At 36.9% G+C, this 17,364-nt stretch overlaps 1 protein-coding gene and 1 pseudogene across 4 annotated transcripts in view; one reads left to right on the forward strand and one right to left on the reverse strand.

The window, feature by feature from the left end:
* Nucleotides 1-17,364, forward strand: part of CEP128 (centrosomal protein 128kDa) — a 233,275-nt gene that overhangs the window by 74,227 nt on the left and 141,684 nt on the right. For all 4 annotated transcript variants that reach the window (XM_010850882.1, XM_010850881.1, XM_010850884.1 and 1 more), the window contains one exon: nucleotides 5,959-6,075. In XM_010850882.1, the coding sequence (XP_010849184.1) occupies nucleotides 5,959-6,075 (117 nt within the window). The remainder of the gene's footprint in view (nucleotides 1-5,958; nucleotides 6,076-17,364) is intronic.
* On the reverse strand, nucleotides 6,510-7,751 carry LOC104996603 (annotated as a pseudogene).

Here is a 17,364-nt window from a genome sequence, read left to right on the forward strand (position 1 = left end):
AGAAGGGGATGACAGGATGAGATGGCTGGATGGCATCACTGACTCAATGGACATGAGTTTGAGTGAACTCTGGGAGTTGGTGATGGACAGGGAGGCCTGGAGTGCCGCAGTTAATGGGGTCACAAAAAGTCGGACATGACTGAGGGACTGAACTGAACTGAAGGTGATCCGGTATTCCAATCTCTTGAAGGATTTTCTGCAGTTTGGTGTGATCCACACAGTCAATGAAATTCATAAAATAGTTTATGTGTTTATTCATTTTCAATCATGCTAGTTTGTGTATGTTTTTATTTTTTTCTCAGTACTGTTTAGCAATTTCTCAATACTGACCAGCTACCTGTCTATTTAAAAATCCCTCTACCATGGATGAAATGGAGGTCTTAATAGTTAGAAATGGAGAAGAAAATTATGCGAAATGGATAGAAATTTTGTGGATGAAGTGGAATAAACATACATATTTTCTTCTTCATCAGACTCTCTAGTTTATTTCTTGGGTGAGGACTTATTTGAAAATCAATTAAAAAGTTACATTAGTTAACTATCTATGGCTGCATAACAAATCTCCCAAAACGTAGTGGCTTTAAACCTTTATTATTTCACAGTTAATGTGGATTAGGAATTCAGGTGTGGCTCTGGGTCTTTCACAGGCTACGGTCACCAGAAGGCTTCACTAGAATGGATCTTCTTCCTTGCTCATTCGGTTCCTTTTAGGTTATTGGATTGAAGTTTCAATCCTCTTGTTTCTTTGACATGTGGTCTCTACACAAAGCATTTCAGAACATGGCAGCTTGCCTCTCTAGAGCGAGCAAGTGAGAAGTGAAAACATGCTATTAAGATGAAAGTTAGAGTTTATTGTTCCCTAATCATCGAAATGACACATCATCACTCTCATCATATTCTGTTCACTAGAAGGAAGTACTAGGGCCAGTCCGCACTCAAGGGGAAGAGATTATTACCAGTGTATGAACACAGGAAGCAGAGCCTGTTGAAACCCCGTCAGAAACAGCCTAACACAACAATTAGTTAAACGGAAAGTCCTTCAAATATGGTAACTCAGTCTCATTTCATGTACCAGTTATGGTGGTAAGGTAGATAATGGCTAAATAATCTTGGGTTTTGATTTCGGTATTTAGTTACTTGAATTGCTTACATTTTGATAGGATGCTAATAATAGGCACAGCCTGCTTTCCTGAAGTACATCAGTTGTTCAACTCATTGAATTTAATTAGAAAATTTCTAATTACTCATTCAGTGTCCAGGGGATAAAAGTTATTGAAAGGTAGGGTCTGTGGATACATCCGTGTATTGCTGTATCTCTAGCTTCTGCCTAGCATTAAGCTGGAACAAATTAGTGTCTGTATTCTTACTGAATGAATGAGTGTGTGAAAATGGAGTTGAGAATTACAAATGCTGCTGAAAAAAGGAGACTTGTATTGGGATCAGTTTTCTCATTAGTTTGTTTTGTGATTCATGGTTAATACCTTGCTTCATCTCAGTCTTTTTACAATTAAAAATTTGAGTAAAAGTTCAAAATTCTGTCAAGTCCATATTTAAAAAAAATTTTTTTACTCATACCTTTTGCCTTAATAATTCTACTTAAAGATTGTATTTTGAGTTTACAAAAATAATCTTATACAGGAGTATCTGTCACAACATATGCTAGTAAAAATAAATTACAGTTATCCCATTATAAACAGGGAATTATTTTAATCAGTGGACAGAAAACTATACCTTTGCTAAAAATCAGGATATAGATTTGTTGTCATGGAAATTTATCCATGAAATGTGAACTGCAAAAAGAAAAAAATATGTATATATGTATATATGCACTGTGTGTGTGTGTATATATATATATATATATATAAACTGAAAAAATTTACAAAGCTCTAATATCCCAATTTTTGTTTAAAAATTTAAATGAAATGGATATATGTTTGACTAGTCATACACATATGCATAAAAGATTTCTTGGGCATATACAACAAAATACTTAATGTTATTTTTTCTTCTGATGATATTAACAGATTAAAAACTTTTTTTATCATTCTGTATTTATTTTTAATTGTGAAGTATATATAACATAAAATTTATCTTCTTACCCATTTTTAAGTGTTCAGTTTGTTAGTGTTATGTACCTTCACATTGTTGTCCAACCAAATACAGAAGTCTCTTCATCTTACAAAACTGGAGCTGCACCCGTTAAACAGCAGCTACTTATTCCTCCTTCCCCCGGCCCCTGCACCCACCATTGTACGTGGAGACTTGAGTTGCTTCTGCCTTTTGGCTGCTGTGGGTAATGCTGCCATGAACATGGGTATACAAATAATCTCTTTGAGACGCGGATTTCGGTTCTTGTAGGTGTATGCCTAGAAATGCAGTTGCTGAGTCACGTGGTAACTCTGCTCCTTCTTTTTTAAGCAGCCACTGGACTGTTTTCCATAGTGGCCCCACACTTGTGCACCCCACCAGCGATGCATCAGGGTTTCCGTTTCCCTGCAGCCTCCCCGACATTGTTTTCTGGTTTTTGTCGATCATCGCCATCCTAATATGTTTGAGATCATTCCCTATTATTTATTTTTATTTATTTTTTTTATTTATTTTTAATAAGTGTTGGTATTACTTTTCATATTGAGTGAGCAATGAAGGTATTACCACTTTGTAAAAATAGAATGAATTAGCTTTATTTTTTAAATTCATTTTTAATATTGTTTCTGTAACAGCAAACACTGCCTTTATTTCAGATACAGTAGTAAATTGTTGGGATATTGGGGTTGATTGCTAGAATAAATTAGAAGCCTGATGCTAAAGGTGTTTTGAGGTTTTAGTAAAGTACTCAATATCATAGTAAATATCTTAATTGCTCTTGAGCACTCAAAGTTGGAAACCCAAAACTTACCAGTCTTAGTAAATGTTAACTACTAATTTTTGATGGTATATTTTTGCTTAACCTTTATTGACTAATTGAACTTATGTTTACCAATGTCTTTTCAAAAAATAACCTTATTTGAGGCATAGTTTACCATAAAATTAATCTGCTTTAAGTGTGCAATTCAACAATTTTTAGTAAATGTACTGAGTTATGCACCTGTCACCATAATCTAGTTTTGTGTCTGTTTGTTCAGCCGCTAAGTTGTGTCCAACTCTTTGTGACCCTGTAGATTGTAGCACGTCAGGTTTCTCTGTCCTTCACTGCCTCCTAGAGTTTGTATAAACTCATGTCCATTGAGTCCTTGATGCTCTCTAACCATCCTATCCCCTGCCACTCCCTTTGCCTTCAGTCTTTGCTGGCATCAGGGTCTTTTCCGTTGAGGCAGCTCTTCGCATCAGGTGGCCAAAGTATTGGAGCTTCAGCTTCAGCATCAGTCCTTTTAGCAACTTTTGAGGGTTGATTTCCTTTAGGATTGACTGGTTTGATCTCCTTGCAGTCCAAGGGACTCTCAAGAGTGTTCCCCAACACCACAGTTCAAAAGCATCAGTTTTTTGGTGTTCAGCCTTCTCTATGGTCCAACTCGCCCATCCGTAAATGACTACTGGAAAAGCCACAGCTTTGACTGTACAGACCTTTTGTCAGCAAAGTGATGGCTCTGCTTTTTAATACACTGTTCAGGTTAGTCATAGCTTTTCTTCCAAGGAGCAAGTATCATTTAATTTCATGGCTGCAGTCACCATCCACAGTGATTTTGGAGCCTAAGAAAATAAAATCTGTCACTGTGTCCACTGTTTCCCCATCTATTTGCCATAAAGTGATGGGGCCAGATGCCATGATCTTAGTTTTTTGAATGCTGAATTTTAAACCAGCTTTTTCACTCTCTTCTTCCAACTTCATCAAGAGGCTCTTTAGTTCCTCTTTGCTTTCTGCCATTAGAATGGTATCATCTGCATATCTGAGGTTGTTGATATTTCTCCTGCCAGTCTTAATTCCAGCTTGTGATTTATTCAACCCAGCATTTTGCATGGTGTACTCTGTAAGTTAAATAAGTAGGGTGATAGTATACAGCCTTGATTTTCTCTTTTCCCAATTTTTAATCAGTCTGTTGTTCCTTGTCTGGTTCTAATTATTGCTTCTTAACCAGCATACAGGTTTCTCAGAAGGCAGGTAAAATGGTCTGGTATTCCCATCTCTTGAATTTTCCAGTTTGTTGTGATCCACAGTCAAAGACATTTGAATAGTCAATGAAGCAGATGTTTTGCTCCAGTTGTCTTGCTTTTTCAATGAGCCAGTGGTTGTTGGCAGTTTGTTCTCTGGTTCCTCTGCCTTTTCTAAATCCAGCTTGACCATCTGGAAGTTCTTGGTTCACGTTCTGTTGAAGCCTGGCTTAGAGAATTTTGAGCATTACTTTGCTAGTGTGTGAGATGAGTGCAGTTTTGAGATAGTTTGAACATTCTTTGGCGTTGTCTTTCTTTGAATGAAAACTGACCTTTTCTAGTCCTGTGGCCACTGCTGAGTTTTCCAAATTTACTATTGTGGTTATTCAGATCATTAAGACCTTCTTTGTATAGTTCTTCTCTGTGTATTTGCCACCTCTTAATCTCTTCTGCTTTTTTTAGGTCCTTACTGTTTCTGTCCTTTATCATGTCCATCCTTTCATGAAATGTTCCCTTGGTATCTCCAATTTTCTTGAAGAGGTTTCTACTTTTTCCCATTCTGTTATTTTCCTTTACTTCTTTGCATTGTTCATTGAAGAAGGCCTTCCTATCTTTCCTTTCTAGTCTCTAGAACTCTTCATTCAGTTGGGTATATCTTTCTCTTTCTCCTTTGCCTTTCATTTCTCTTCTTTTCTCAGCTATTTGTAAAGCCTCCTCAGATAACCCCTTTGCCTTCTTGTGTTTCTTTTTCTTTGGGATGGTTTTGGTCACTGCCTCCTTCCTGTACAATACAATGAACCTTTGTCCATAGTTCTTCAGGCACTCCATCTACCAGATCTAATCCCTTGAATCTATTCATTGCCTCCACTGTCTAATCATAAGGGGTTTGATTTAGGTCATACCTGAATGACCTAGTGGTTTCCCCTGCTTTCTTCTATTTAAGCCTGAATTTGCAGTAAGGAGCGCACATTCTGAACCACAGTCAGCACCAGGTCTTGTTTTAATAATCTAGTTTGGAATATTTCTGTTGCCCCAGTAAGATCTCTTGTGACCAAGACCTTTATTGACTCTATGGAATTTGTGGCAAAAGACTTCTTGTGACAGGGCTGTATATATTGCTTCTCTTAAATGAATACAAATGTCTTTTATCGTATCCTCCTATACCAAATATATGTAAATAGTCAAGTAGTGTATATTTTATTTAGGGGATTGTATAATAATACACATGAAGTGTGTTTGAATGTGAATAACTTTTAGCAAGGAAAAATCTTACATCAGAGAATAAATTCTTTCATTTTTATTTTAGAGAGTCCCAATTAAACATTTTTCCATGTGACTTGATTTTTTGATCTTTTACAGCTGGTTTATTTTTAGCACATCATAGTAGCAAAGGTTGACAAGCCCTTTCAATTATTTGCTGCATATAAACATCAAAACCTTCCAAGGCAGGTCATGGTTTTAGATAATTAAAATGAAAAAATAACTAAATAGAACAATTTATCATTCATAAAGTAATAAATACAGTTGTAGGCAAAATTGGTAATTGTCTTCTAACTCACCAGAGGGCACTCTTTTCTAGTTTATTACCTTTCACTCTGATCTTTAGACACACATTATATTTTGAAACATTTCAGTCTTTTCTGGGGTCTAGGTTTGGATTAATTGGAGACTAATGATTGTTTTCTGTTGCAACTTTTAGTGAGTATTTTTGTGACCTGCTTTATAAATGTCATTAAAAACAGCTCTACAAATAAGCCGCAGTCTCAAATGCTTTAGGCAGTAGTGTGTCTGGCGTAGCTATCTCTTCAGTTTAGTCTTTTTTTTTTTGCCTAGCAGCTCTATAATGGCACTTTTTTCTTTGTTTATGTTAAGGTTTCAGATCGAGTGGAGCGGCGGCTTCAGGAAATAGAGAAGGAGATGCGAACAGAAAGAGAGCTGGTGGAAAGACGGCAGGATCAACTGGGAGTTATTTCTCAGCAGCTACAGGAGGTTTGTGAAAAGTGGCTTTTCGTAATGTAAATCCTGAGGTTAGGTGGTTGTTTAGCTATTGTTAAAATGGTTTTAGTTCCTGGGTGTTGCATGTGACAGTTCAGTCTGTGTGAGAAGTGCGGCATATTGTTACAGTTCGTTGTATGTAAATGACCGTTCCTGGTTCAAACCCAGAGCCTACCCTTTTCTGCATGTATGACCTTGGGCAAGTTCCTTAACTTCTCTAGACTCATTTCCTTTGCTGTTGTTCAGTCGCTCAGTGTCTGGCTCTTTGTGACCCCATGGACTGCAGCACGCTAGGACTCCCTGTCCATCACCAACTCTGGGAGCTTGCTCAAACTCATGTCCTTCGAGTCGGTGATGCCATCCAACCATCTCATCCTCTGTTGTCCCCTTCTCCTCCTGCCTCAGTCTTTCCCAGCAACAGGGTCTTTTCTAATGAGTCAAGTCTTCACATCATTTCCTCTGTAGAAAATGGAAATAATCATAGCATTTATTTAATCATGTTGGTGCAGGAGTAAATAAGTTGATGTGGATAAAACAGTTAACAGATTGTCTAGCTTGTGCTCCGTACATGTGAACTGAAGGCATAATTATTCAGATTCATTTTCTTTGGTGTGAACTAGGCCAGGGATCAGCACACTGGCCTGTGGACTGGATCTAGCCCACTGCTGATTTTTGTAATGAAATTTTATTGAAACATAGCCACCCCCATTCATTTTCAGTACTTTTTTTTTTTTTTTAAACAAAGAATTGCTTTATTAATACAAACCATTAATACATAGCCAAACTATAAAGTGCTAAGAAATTTAAATATCTAAGTCACAGCAAACAGGTGGCAATTCAACATCCAGAGTCGACAGAATGCTTGAGGGAGACTGCAACAGATTAGACTCCCACAGCAGAGGAGGCATCTTCAGAGGTGAAGGGGGGCCCACGTGTAACAGCTGCTCAAGCTCCCTCTCCTCATCAAGGATCATGAGAGGCACTCCACTCAAGGGGAGGTGGGCGATCTGGTGCTCCTCAGGCAGGTCAAAACTCTCAAAATCTAATGGATTGAAGGGAAAGAATTTTTCTGGATAGGTGTCATCTGAGGCAGGAACCGAACTTTTTGCTTTAACAGTCTTCTCAGTAATCTTTTTGGTAGAGAAAGTTGTCTGTTTCTGTTTGAGCGGTCCATTCGTCTTAACTGATTTTTCTGTAGCTCTGTTGACAGTTCCCAAAGCCTTTCTTGCAGTTTTTTGGTAAAGCTGGTGGAGCATCAAACATTTTGCCAACACGTGGTGTTGAAACCTGAGATCTCCCATCCAAAGCTTTGACTGAAGGCACAGACCCCAGCTTCAGCCTGTCCTTAGGAGCCACACGGATGCCTGGTTCTCCATTTTCCTTATCAACATAGATCAGAGTAGACATTCTGGATCAATGCTCAGTTCACCCACGTTCGGAGTAACCCATTTTCAGTACTTTTGTGACACAACAGGAGAGTTGAGATGTTGTGAAAAAGACTGCATGGCTCACAAAGCTTAAAATGCGTATTGACTGACTGGCTCTGTATAGAAAAAGTTTACAGATCCCTGGACTAGACTGTCGTCAAATTCAAACTGGAGGTTACTTATCCATTAGGTAATATTTTTCTTTTGTAAATGATTTTATTTATGGCTGTGCTGGCCCTTCATTGCTGCATGTGGGCTTTCTCTGGTTGCGGCTAGCAGAGGCTACTCTTCGCTGCAGTGTGCAGGCGTCTCCTTGAGGTGGCTTCTCTTGTTGGGGAGCACAGGCTCTGGGGCGCACGGCCTTCAGTAGTTGTGGCTCATGGGCTCAGCAGTTGCAGTTCTCGGGCTCTGGAGCACGGGCTCACTAGTTGTGGTGTGTGGGCTTAGTTGCTCCATGGCATGTGGGATCTTCCTGACCCAGGGATCTTCTGTTTCGGCTGGTGGATTCTTTACCACTGAGCCAGTGGCTTACCAGGGAAGCCCAGGGTAATATTTTTGTTTTGAAACTGCAGACTTATAAAGAAATTGAGTGATTAGAACAAAGGAATAATGTATATCCTTTGCCTCAATTCCCCTAATACTCATATTTGCCAGACTTGCTTTATTATTTTATATATTTATCTCCATGTGTATGTATATCTATTTTTTTGAGGCTAGTTGCTGACATAATGTAGATGCTTTTAAATCTAAATAATAGGGTGTGTACATTCTCTTCTGTTATCACAGGAGATTAACATTGGATCAATACTGTGAACCTATAGGTTTTATTAAAATTTTGCCACTTAAAGTCTGGACCAGAAAAGTCTGGTCCAGAGTACAATACAGGATTACATAAAGCATTTGACCATCCTGTCTCTTTAGTCTCCTTTAATCTGGAATAGTTTTTCAGTCTTTTTTTTTCTAGCCAGTTATTCTGTAGAATGTCTTTTGTTTTAGGTTTGTTGATTTTTTTTTTCCTCATCACTAGATTCAGATCTTGGACTTCTGGCAGGAAACCCAGAGAACTGTTGTTGTGTTTTTCCTAGGTTATCAGATCAGGAGCCATGTAATGTTGATTTGTTCCATCACTGATTAAAACTAAACATTGATTAAGGTGTTACTTGCCAGGTTTCTCTACTGTAAAGTTACTATATTATGCTTTTTAATTATTTGTGTTATGGGGAAACTCTTTGAAACTTGAAAATAGCCTATATTTCATCATATTTTCACCTGCAAATTTTAGCATCTATTGATTCTTTCATGAAATAGTTACTGCTGTAAGTGATACTAAACAGTGATTTAAAAAATATTCTGTCATATCTATTACAGTTATCAGTTGGAATCCTACTGTCAGGAGGTGCTTTGTCATTTTCTCCACTCATTCATTCATTCGTTAATATTAGTGTAGATTTATGAATTATCATTTTATCATCTTGGTTATGTTTTATGATTGTTATTATAGGAAACTTGTGAGATTACCTTTAAATGTTTCTTAGATATATAAAGCATAAAAAAAAATTAGAAACAAGGAAACCAAAAGGTTTAAAAACAAAAGGAATGCTTTATTTTTTCTTTTACAAAATGTTTTTCTTTAAAAGTGATGTTCTTCAGATATACTTGTGTGTTCTTAAAGATCATTAGCCCTTTTAGATTGACAGATTAAATTTTTTTTTAAGTTTTAGGAAACGTGCCCATTGAAAATTAGGAATGAAAATTGCAAACCTGAAATTATAATGTAAGCTGATAGAAAAATCTGCTTTTGTTTTCTAAAAATCCATTTTTCCTCCATTTCACAAAAGGACGCATACCCTTGTTAGTTGGTAATTACTTTAAAGAGGATACTTTGTTGAATAATTAGATACAGATATGGGTAGCCTTTTTAAAAAAAAAAAAAACAACCTTGATTTTTATACATTTGTTCTCAAAGCAAATTGCATCTGGTGAGCATAGAACAGCACTGAAGAGACAATTGTTCTTTTTTGTGAGAGAAGATTAGAGAAATTTCCCGTGCTTATTTTCTACTCTCTTTACAGAATGCAGAAAATTACAAAGAAAGAGGGAGAGAAAGATTGCTTCCCACCCCTATTCTTAAGAAACCAGAGCCTGAGTATTTGCATTGTAATTGTCATTTTGACTAAAAGCTTGAACAGTCCTTTGGAATTCCATCTCTGACAGTACAATAGAGGATCACTATTGATAAGAAATGTTTAATTTCATATTTTGTCACTTTAATATATGTGGTAACCTATGTGCTTTTAATAGGTGATTTTGGATTAAACAGTGCAGTGGAAACTGGAGAGGATTAATTTAGCCTGATGCGTTTTCCTACTCCCAAGTTAAGTGGCTTAGAGTGTTCTGGAAAGATCATGTTTAAGGAGAGACAACACTTTGCTTTCTATTTGATATTAATACTTATGGATATACCTGTACTGTATGACAGTAGTAATTTATGAATTTTGTTTGTGACCATGGTGAAAATTGAATCTCCAGATGGGTAAGTATGCCTGGACTTTTAGCCACTATAGTCTTCTGCCTCCCTAAAATGTTTGATTCAATGTTAGTTCAAATTATGACAGTCAAAAGTTGTGAAGAGATTGGGAGTTGTCATTAAAAATTTCAGAATGTCAGAGATTTCTGGGTATTGATATAGTGTGTTATAGGGAGGCAGTCTGTGGTTTTGGCTAAAACCTGCTTCATTTTGGTGATCTAATGAGGTTCTAAGGTCCTCAGAGCTTTATCTGTTCCCACCTAATGAAGATCACAATATTAGTCATTGGAAATGGATTGAGGGAGAGCCACTCTCCTTTTCTTATTTAGAGTTTTTAAAAATTTTCTGCTCTTCTGTTCTTTTTTTCCCATTCCTCCTGGTCTAAGCAATAGGGCTATGCGCACACTCTGGAATTCACTTGCTTTGGTGAGCCTCAGCTGCTCATGTGCTACTGCACACAAATGTCAGATTTTCTTAACTTGGTAAGGGCCTTCCCTGGCCTTCAGGCCTCAAAGTCACATTTCAGACAACATTGTTCTCGTAGCTCAGTTGATTCTCTCTGGAGAGATGAATGTTTCATTAGTTGTGCAATAATTTTCTTTTCATATAGCTTTTAAAAATATCTGTATGTTTTAAATGAAAGTATAGTTGATTTACAGCTGTGTTAGTTTCTGGTGTACAGCAAAGTGATTGTTATTATGTTATATATACGTATAGTTTTTTTTTTTCAGATTCTTTTCCTTTGTAGGTTATTATAAGATATTGAAAACAGTTCCCTGGGCTGTATAGTAGGACCTTATTGTTCATCCTTTGTTTATAGTAGTAGTATCCGTTCATCCCAAACTCCTAATTTATCCCTCCCCACCACCTTTTCCCTTTGGTAACCATGTTTCTGGGTCTATTTCTGTTTTGTAAGTAAGTTCATTTGTAATTGTTTTTTTAGATTCCACATATAAGTGATATCATATGATATTTGTCTTTGGCTTAGTTCTCCAGTTCCATCCATGTTGCTGTAAATGGCATTATTTCATTCTTTTTTATGGACATGGAACAACAGACTGGTTCCAAATAGGAAAAGGAGTACGTCAAGGTTGTATATTGTCACCCTGCTTATTTGACTTATAAGCAGAGTACATCATGAGAAACGCTGGGCTGGAAGAAGCACAAGCTGGAATCAAGATTGCCAGAAGAAATATCAATAACCTCAGATATGCAGATGACACCACCCTTATGGCAGAAAGTGAAGAGGAACTAAAAAGCCTCTTGATGACAGTGAAAGCGGAGAGTGAAAAAGTTGGCTTAAAGCTCAACATTCAGAAAACGAAGATCATGGCATCTGGTCCCATCACTTCATGAGAAATAGATGGGTAAACAGTGTCAGACTTTATTTTTTTGGGCTCCAAAATCACTGCAGATGGTGACTGCAGCCATGAAATTAAAAGACGCTTACTCCTTGGAAGGAAAGTTATGACCAACCTAGATAGCATATTGAAAAGCAGAGACATTACTTTGCCAACAAAGGTTCGTCTAGTCAAGGCTATGGTTTTTCCAGTGGTCAGGTGTGGATGTGAGAGTTGGACTGTGAAGAAGGCTGAGCACTGAAGAATTGATGCTTTTGAACTGTGGTGTTGGAGAAGACTCTTGAGAGTCCCTTGGACTGCAAGGAGATCCAACCAGTCCATTCTAAAGGAGATCGGTCCTGGGTGTTCTTTGAAAGGAATGATGATAAAGCTGAAACTCCAGTACTTTGGCCACCTCATGCGAAGAGTTGACTCATTGGAAAAGACTCTGATGCTGGGAGGGATTGGGGGCAGGAGGAGAAGGGGACGACAGAGGATGAGATGGCTGGATGGCATCACCGACTCGATGGATGTGAGTTTGAGTGAACTCCTGGAGTTGGTGATGGACAGGGAGGCCTGGCGTGCTGCAATTCATGGGGTTGCTAAGAGTCAGACACAACTGAGCGACTGAACTGAATATTCCATTGTTTATATGTACCACATCTTGTTTACCTATTTCTTTATTGATGGGCATTTAGGTTGCTTCCATGTGTTGGCTGCTGTAAATAGTGCTACTATGAACATTGGGGTGCGTGTATCTTTTCAAATTAAAAAGTTTCCTTCTTTTCCAGATATATGCCCAAGAGTGGCATTGACAGACCATATGGTAACTCTACTTCTGTTTTTTTGAGGAACTTCCATACTGTTCTCCATGGTGGCTTTATATTCTGGTTAACAGTGTGGGAGGGTTCCCTTTTTTCCACATTCTCTCCAGCCTTTATTATTCTTAGACTTTCTGATGATGGCATTCTGACTGGTGTGAAGTGATACCTCATTGTAGTTCCGATCTGCATTTCTCTAATAAATAGTCATGTTGAGCATCATTTCATGCGTCTGTAGGTCATCTGTATGCCTTCTTTGGAGAAATGTCTATTTAGATCTTCTGTCCATTTTTGATAAGGTTGTTTTTTATTTTTATTTTATTTTGAGCAGTGTGAGTGGTTTGTATATTTTGGAAATTAAACCCTTGTCGGTTACATCATTTGCAAAAGTTTTCTCCAATTCCATAGGTTGTCTTTTCATTTAATTTATGGTTTCCTTTGTTGTGCAAAAGATTTTAAGTTTAATTAGCTCTCATTTGTTTAATTTTGTTTTTATTTCCATTACCGTAGGAGTCGAATCCAAAAAGATATTGCTGCTTTTTGTGTCAAAGAGTGTACTGCCTGTGTTTCTGTCTAGGAGTTTTAAAGTATCTGTTCCTAGGATTAGATCTTTAATCCATTTTGAGTTTATTTTTTTCTATGGTGTTGAGAATGTTCTAATTTCATTTTTTTTTTGCAAGTAGCTCTCTAGTTTCTCCAGACTATTCATATAGCTCTTTTAAATTTTGAATGGTTGTTGTCTGAACTTTTACTAACAGAATTCAAATATAGTTAAGCTTGTAACCATCAGCCTTTCCTTGTTGAACCATTGTGCAAACAATAAAGTGTTTAACATTATAGTACATTTGTCATATTACAGATTCCTTTTGGTCAGACACTTGATAGTAAAGTAACTGATAGTTAAGTTTAGTGGCATGAGGTAAGAATGGTGGTCCTAGGAACATCAAAGAAGTATTTAGACTGTAAGCCCAAATCAGAACTCTTTTGCAGGTACAAAATTTGCATAAAATCTTACATAACATTTTTAACTCGACTCTGGATATCTTGGGAATTTCTGACTTTTTTTAACTAGCTGTTTTTTATAAATTGAATATTACTTATTCATCTTCAGTTGAATTACATACAATGAAAAACATGAGATAGATATTTGTATATGTTTTTTCAGAGCATTTGGTAGCATATTAAAATGCTAGTTCCCTGATCTTGCCCCAGTGGGAATATTCCATACTTGAACCTAAAGTGAACCAGGTTTCTTAAGATTTAAAAGTGTTTCATGGAGAAACCCATTTTGCAGGCAGGGCATGGAATCTTAATAGAAGATAGTGAAGACTAAGTGAGGAATTCAGTGTCGTGTGGGAGCTCGGCTCAATGGTTTTCAGTCTGTGCTCTGATAGAAAACCAGATTTTGTGAGTCTCTTCAATAAAATGAAACCATATACAGAAAAATGAATTGATAGATTTCCCCCCCAGTATTTTCCTTCATCTTTTAGCATCTGTATCAATTGTGAAAAATCTAATGAAAAAATAGCTATTCATTCCTTCCCAGAAATGTCACTCTGGCTCCAGAGATGCTGAATAATATGGTACTTCAACTAAGAAAAGCCTTGGGTACTGTTTATTAATGTATTTAGTTTGGACTCATTAAAGGAGAAGCTTCCACTGAAGCCAAGAATGTCTTCCTAATGTCCTCTTAATAGCTTTACCATCTCCCTTGAGACTTCTGAGCCAGTTCAGAGGAGATCCTAGTCCAGCAAATATTCTAACGTGGCCTCATTAAGCCTTTCTTCTGCTCTTCCTTTAGAGACTGTGCTGTTTGATTTGGAGATGTGGAAGACCTTCTGAGGCTGCTGAATTTTGGACTCTATTCACTTACCTTTCCAAGGCTGAATTTCAAAACTTTTGTGTGGCCATTTTCTTTACCCTCTTCTTTCCATAACCAGTGCTCTCTTTTTTTGTAGGTTCCCCTACATTTTCACATTTTTTCGTAGTACGAGCTTCAATTCCCCCGATATTATTAGATCCCTTCTAAATAAGTGCACATTAAATCACCCTCATGTTGACCATCCCAGTAGCCACCCTGGGTGTTAAGAAAGACCAGTGGAAATTATAAGTAAGTGAGAGTTCAAAAATAAAAGACAAGTTCTGTGGAAAGCACAAGAAAAACTCAGAGAATGCACCTAATTTTTGCAATCCTTGGGGTATGATCTCTAGAATTCAGTACTTTGTCAGACCTAGGTGATGAGGTAGAGTTTAATAGAGAATGACACAGGTAGGGTGACACCACCCAGGGCCCCAGACTGACAAAGGGCTGAAGCCCAGAGTGTCATAGCGGCACAGCTACACATGTACTGCTCTGTAGGAGAACGTGTATTGCAAGGTAAAATTTGAAAACTTACACTCTAGTGTTCGTGCTTCAGGGGGGCAAAATTGTGTGTAGAAGAAATTTAGGCCTTACTTTGAGCCACAATTTCTATTCTTTTATATTTTTATATTCATTATATTATATATATATATATATTTTATATTCATTATTCTTAATGCCATTGACTCTTTTTCTCCTTCTTCTGCACTGATGGCTGTTTTCCTCTCTCTGTTCAGTTTCCGGTAATGTATATTATGTGAGGTAAAGTTTTTAGTCTCAGATTATTCCTGTTAATTACCATTTCTTAATGTATTATCTCTTTTAATTGTACTTGTTTTGAAAATTTTTTTATTTCTAGCATTTAACATAATATGCTCTTAATAATTATTTGTTGACTGCATTAAGTAGTGACCATACTAATGTATTATTTTGATACATTGTTTAACAGGTTTTATTTCTCATGTGGTTGTTTTTAAACTTTGTATTTAGTATAAAAAGTATTTTTATATTTAATATAAATAAATGCATAACTTCATATCATAAATTCTTACGTGATCTTTTTTTTAATGCAGCTTTATTGCTCAGGTCATTTTTTTCCTATTTCTTTCCCTCTGTTTTTCACTATCAATTACTACCCCTACTCACTAAAATAAAAATAATAGTGTAAACAGCCTGGGATATATTATTTTTTTTCTTTTTGTGCTCTTAATTATGCTGGACAGATATATATATATTTATAAAATATATATACATTTGCATATACAGAGGTCTTTGGGTTTTTTTTTTTTTTGTATGTTTTTATGTTAGTAAACTAGGATTACATATATCTACGTTTCTTCACCTTCCTTTTTTCTCTCATCAGTACTCTGGAAATTCCTCCAAATAGCTGATGTGGTTCCAGCTTAATCTTTTTTTGCCATTGACAGATCTTTTATTATAATAGAGATTACCAGATTTATTTTTCCATTATTTTCTAAGTCTTCACTTTTTTATCAGCAAAATAGCTGAGAGTGCCCCCTTTCCTCCACATTCCTACTGTCAGTAATGGTTATAAATGTTTTTAATTTTTGCCAAGTTGATGAGTATAAAATGTTAACTCAGTTTCGTGTTTATTTCTATTTCCTGTTAGTGAATTTCAGTATCTTTTCACATATTTGCTGGTAGTTTTCATTTGTGCCTGTGCAAATAGCCTGTGTATAAATTTTGCTCATTTAAAAATACTGGACTGTACAGTAATTCCTTTTTGATGATCCATTTTAAATATCATGTGTACATGTCAATCCCAAATTACTTGCATTTTCTATCAGGAATTTCACTTTTTTAATGGCAGAGGGAAGGAATCTTAAGTTATTTCTTGTATGACTAATGAGTTGCCTCAGCATCCTTGTTGAATAATTTCTTCTTTTCCTTCTGGTTTAAATGCCACTTCTGCTATATAGTGTCCTGTGATATCTGTCTGAGGTCTATATGGTTTGTTCTGTTTGTCTATCCCTGAATGTGTTGTCTGTCCCTGAATTATTCCTGGTAATGTGTTGTCTCCATTTTTTAGAGCTTTTACTATATTTCAGTGGATGATAATGAAAATTTCTTGTCAAGTTCTGCGAATAATCTTGCTGGTATTTTGATTTAATTGTACTAAATTGTAGATTAGTTTGAAGAGGTGTTTTCTGATGTTCTTCAATAATTTTTATAATTGGCTCTATAATGATCATGTACATCTTAGACTTACTTCTCAGTACCTTATGGTTTTTCTATTGTAATATTTTCTTTCATTGCATCTCTAATTGATATTTTGTAGCATATAGGAATGCAGTTGTTTTATATCTGGCTCTGTTATCCAATAATTTTGTTAAATGATCTTATTAGTTCATATAATTTGTTAATAGCTTTAATGACATCCTGTCTATTGTATAGCTAATCATGTTGCTGTTCAGTCACTAAGTCATGTCCAACTCTTTGTGACCCCATGAACTGTAGCACGCCAGGCTTTCCTGTCCCTCAGTATCTCCCAGAGTTTGCTCAAATTTATGTGCATTGAGTTAGTGATGCCATCCAACCATCTTAGTCTCTGTTGCCCTCTTCTCCTCCTGCCCTCAATCTTTCCCAGCATCAGGGTCTTTTCCAGTGAGTCGGCTCTTTGCATTAGGTGGCTAAAGTATTGGAGCTTCAGCTTCAGTATCAGCCCTTCCAGTGAACATTTAGGATTGATTTCCTTTAGGACAGACTGGTTTGATCTAATTGCTATCCATGGGACTCTCAAGAATCTTCTCCAGCACCACAATTCAAAAGCATTAATTATTCAGCTCTCAACTTTCTTTATGGTCCAACTCTCACATCCATAAATGACTACTGGAAAAACCATAGTTTTGACTGGATGGACATTGGTTGGCAAAGTGATGTCTCTGCTTTTTAATTAGCCATCTAGGTTTGTCATAGCTTTCCTTCCAAGGAGCAAGTGTCTTAATTTTATGGCTGCTGTCACCATCAGCAGTGATTTGGAGCCCAAGAAAATCAAATCTGTCACTGTTTCCACTTTTCCCCCATCCATTTGCCATGAAGTAATGGGACCAGATAGAGAAGGCAATGGCATCCCACTCTAGTATTCTTACCTGGAAAATCCCATGGACGGAGGAGCCTGGAAGGCTGCAGTCCATGGGGTCACTGAGAGTCAGACACGACTGAGCAACTTCACTTTCACTTTTCACTTTCATGCATTGGAGAAGGAAATGGCAACCCACTCCAGTGTTCTTGCCTGGAGAATCCCCGGGACGGGGGAGCCTGGTGGGCTGCCGTCTGTGGGGTCGCA

The sequence above is a fragment of the Bison bison genome, unplaced genomic scaffold (genome assembly GCF_000754665.1).
Source record: "Bison bison bison isolate TAMUID 2011002044 unplaced genomic scaffold, Bison_UMD1.0 scf7180017864296, whole genome shotgun sequence".
NCBI lineage: Eukaryota > Metazoa > Chordata > Mammalia > Artiodactyla > Bovidae > Bison > Bison bison.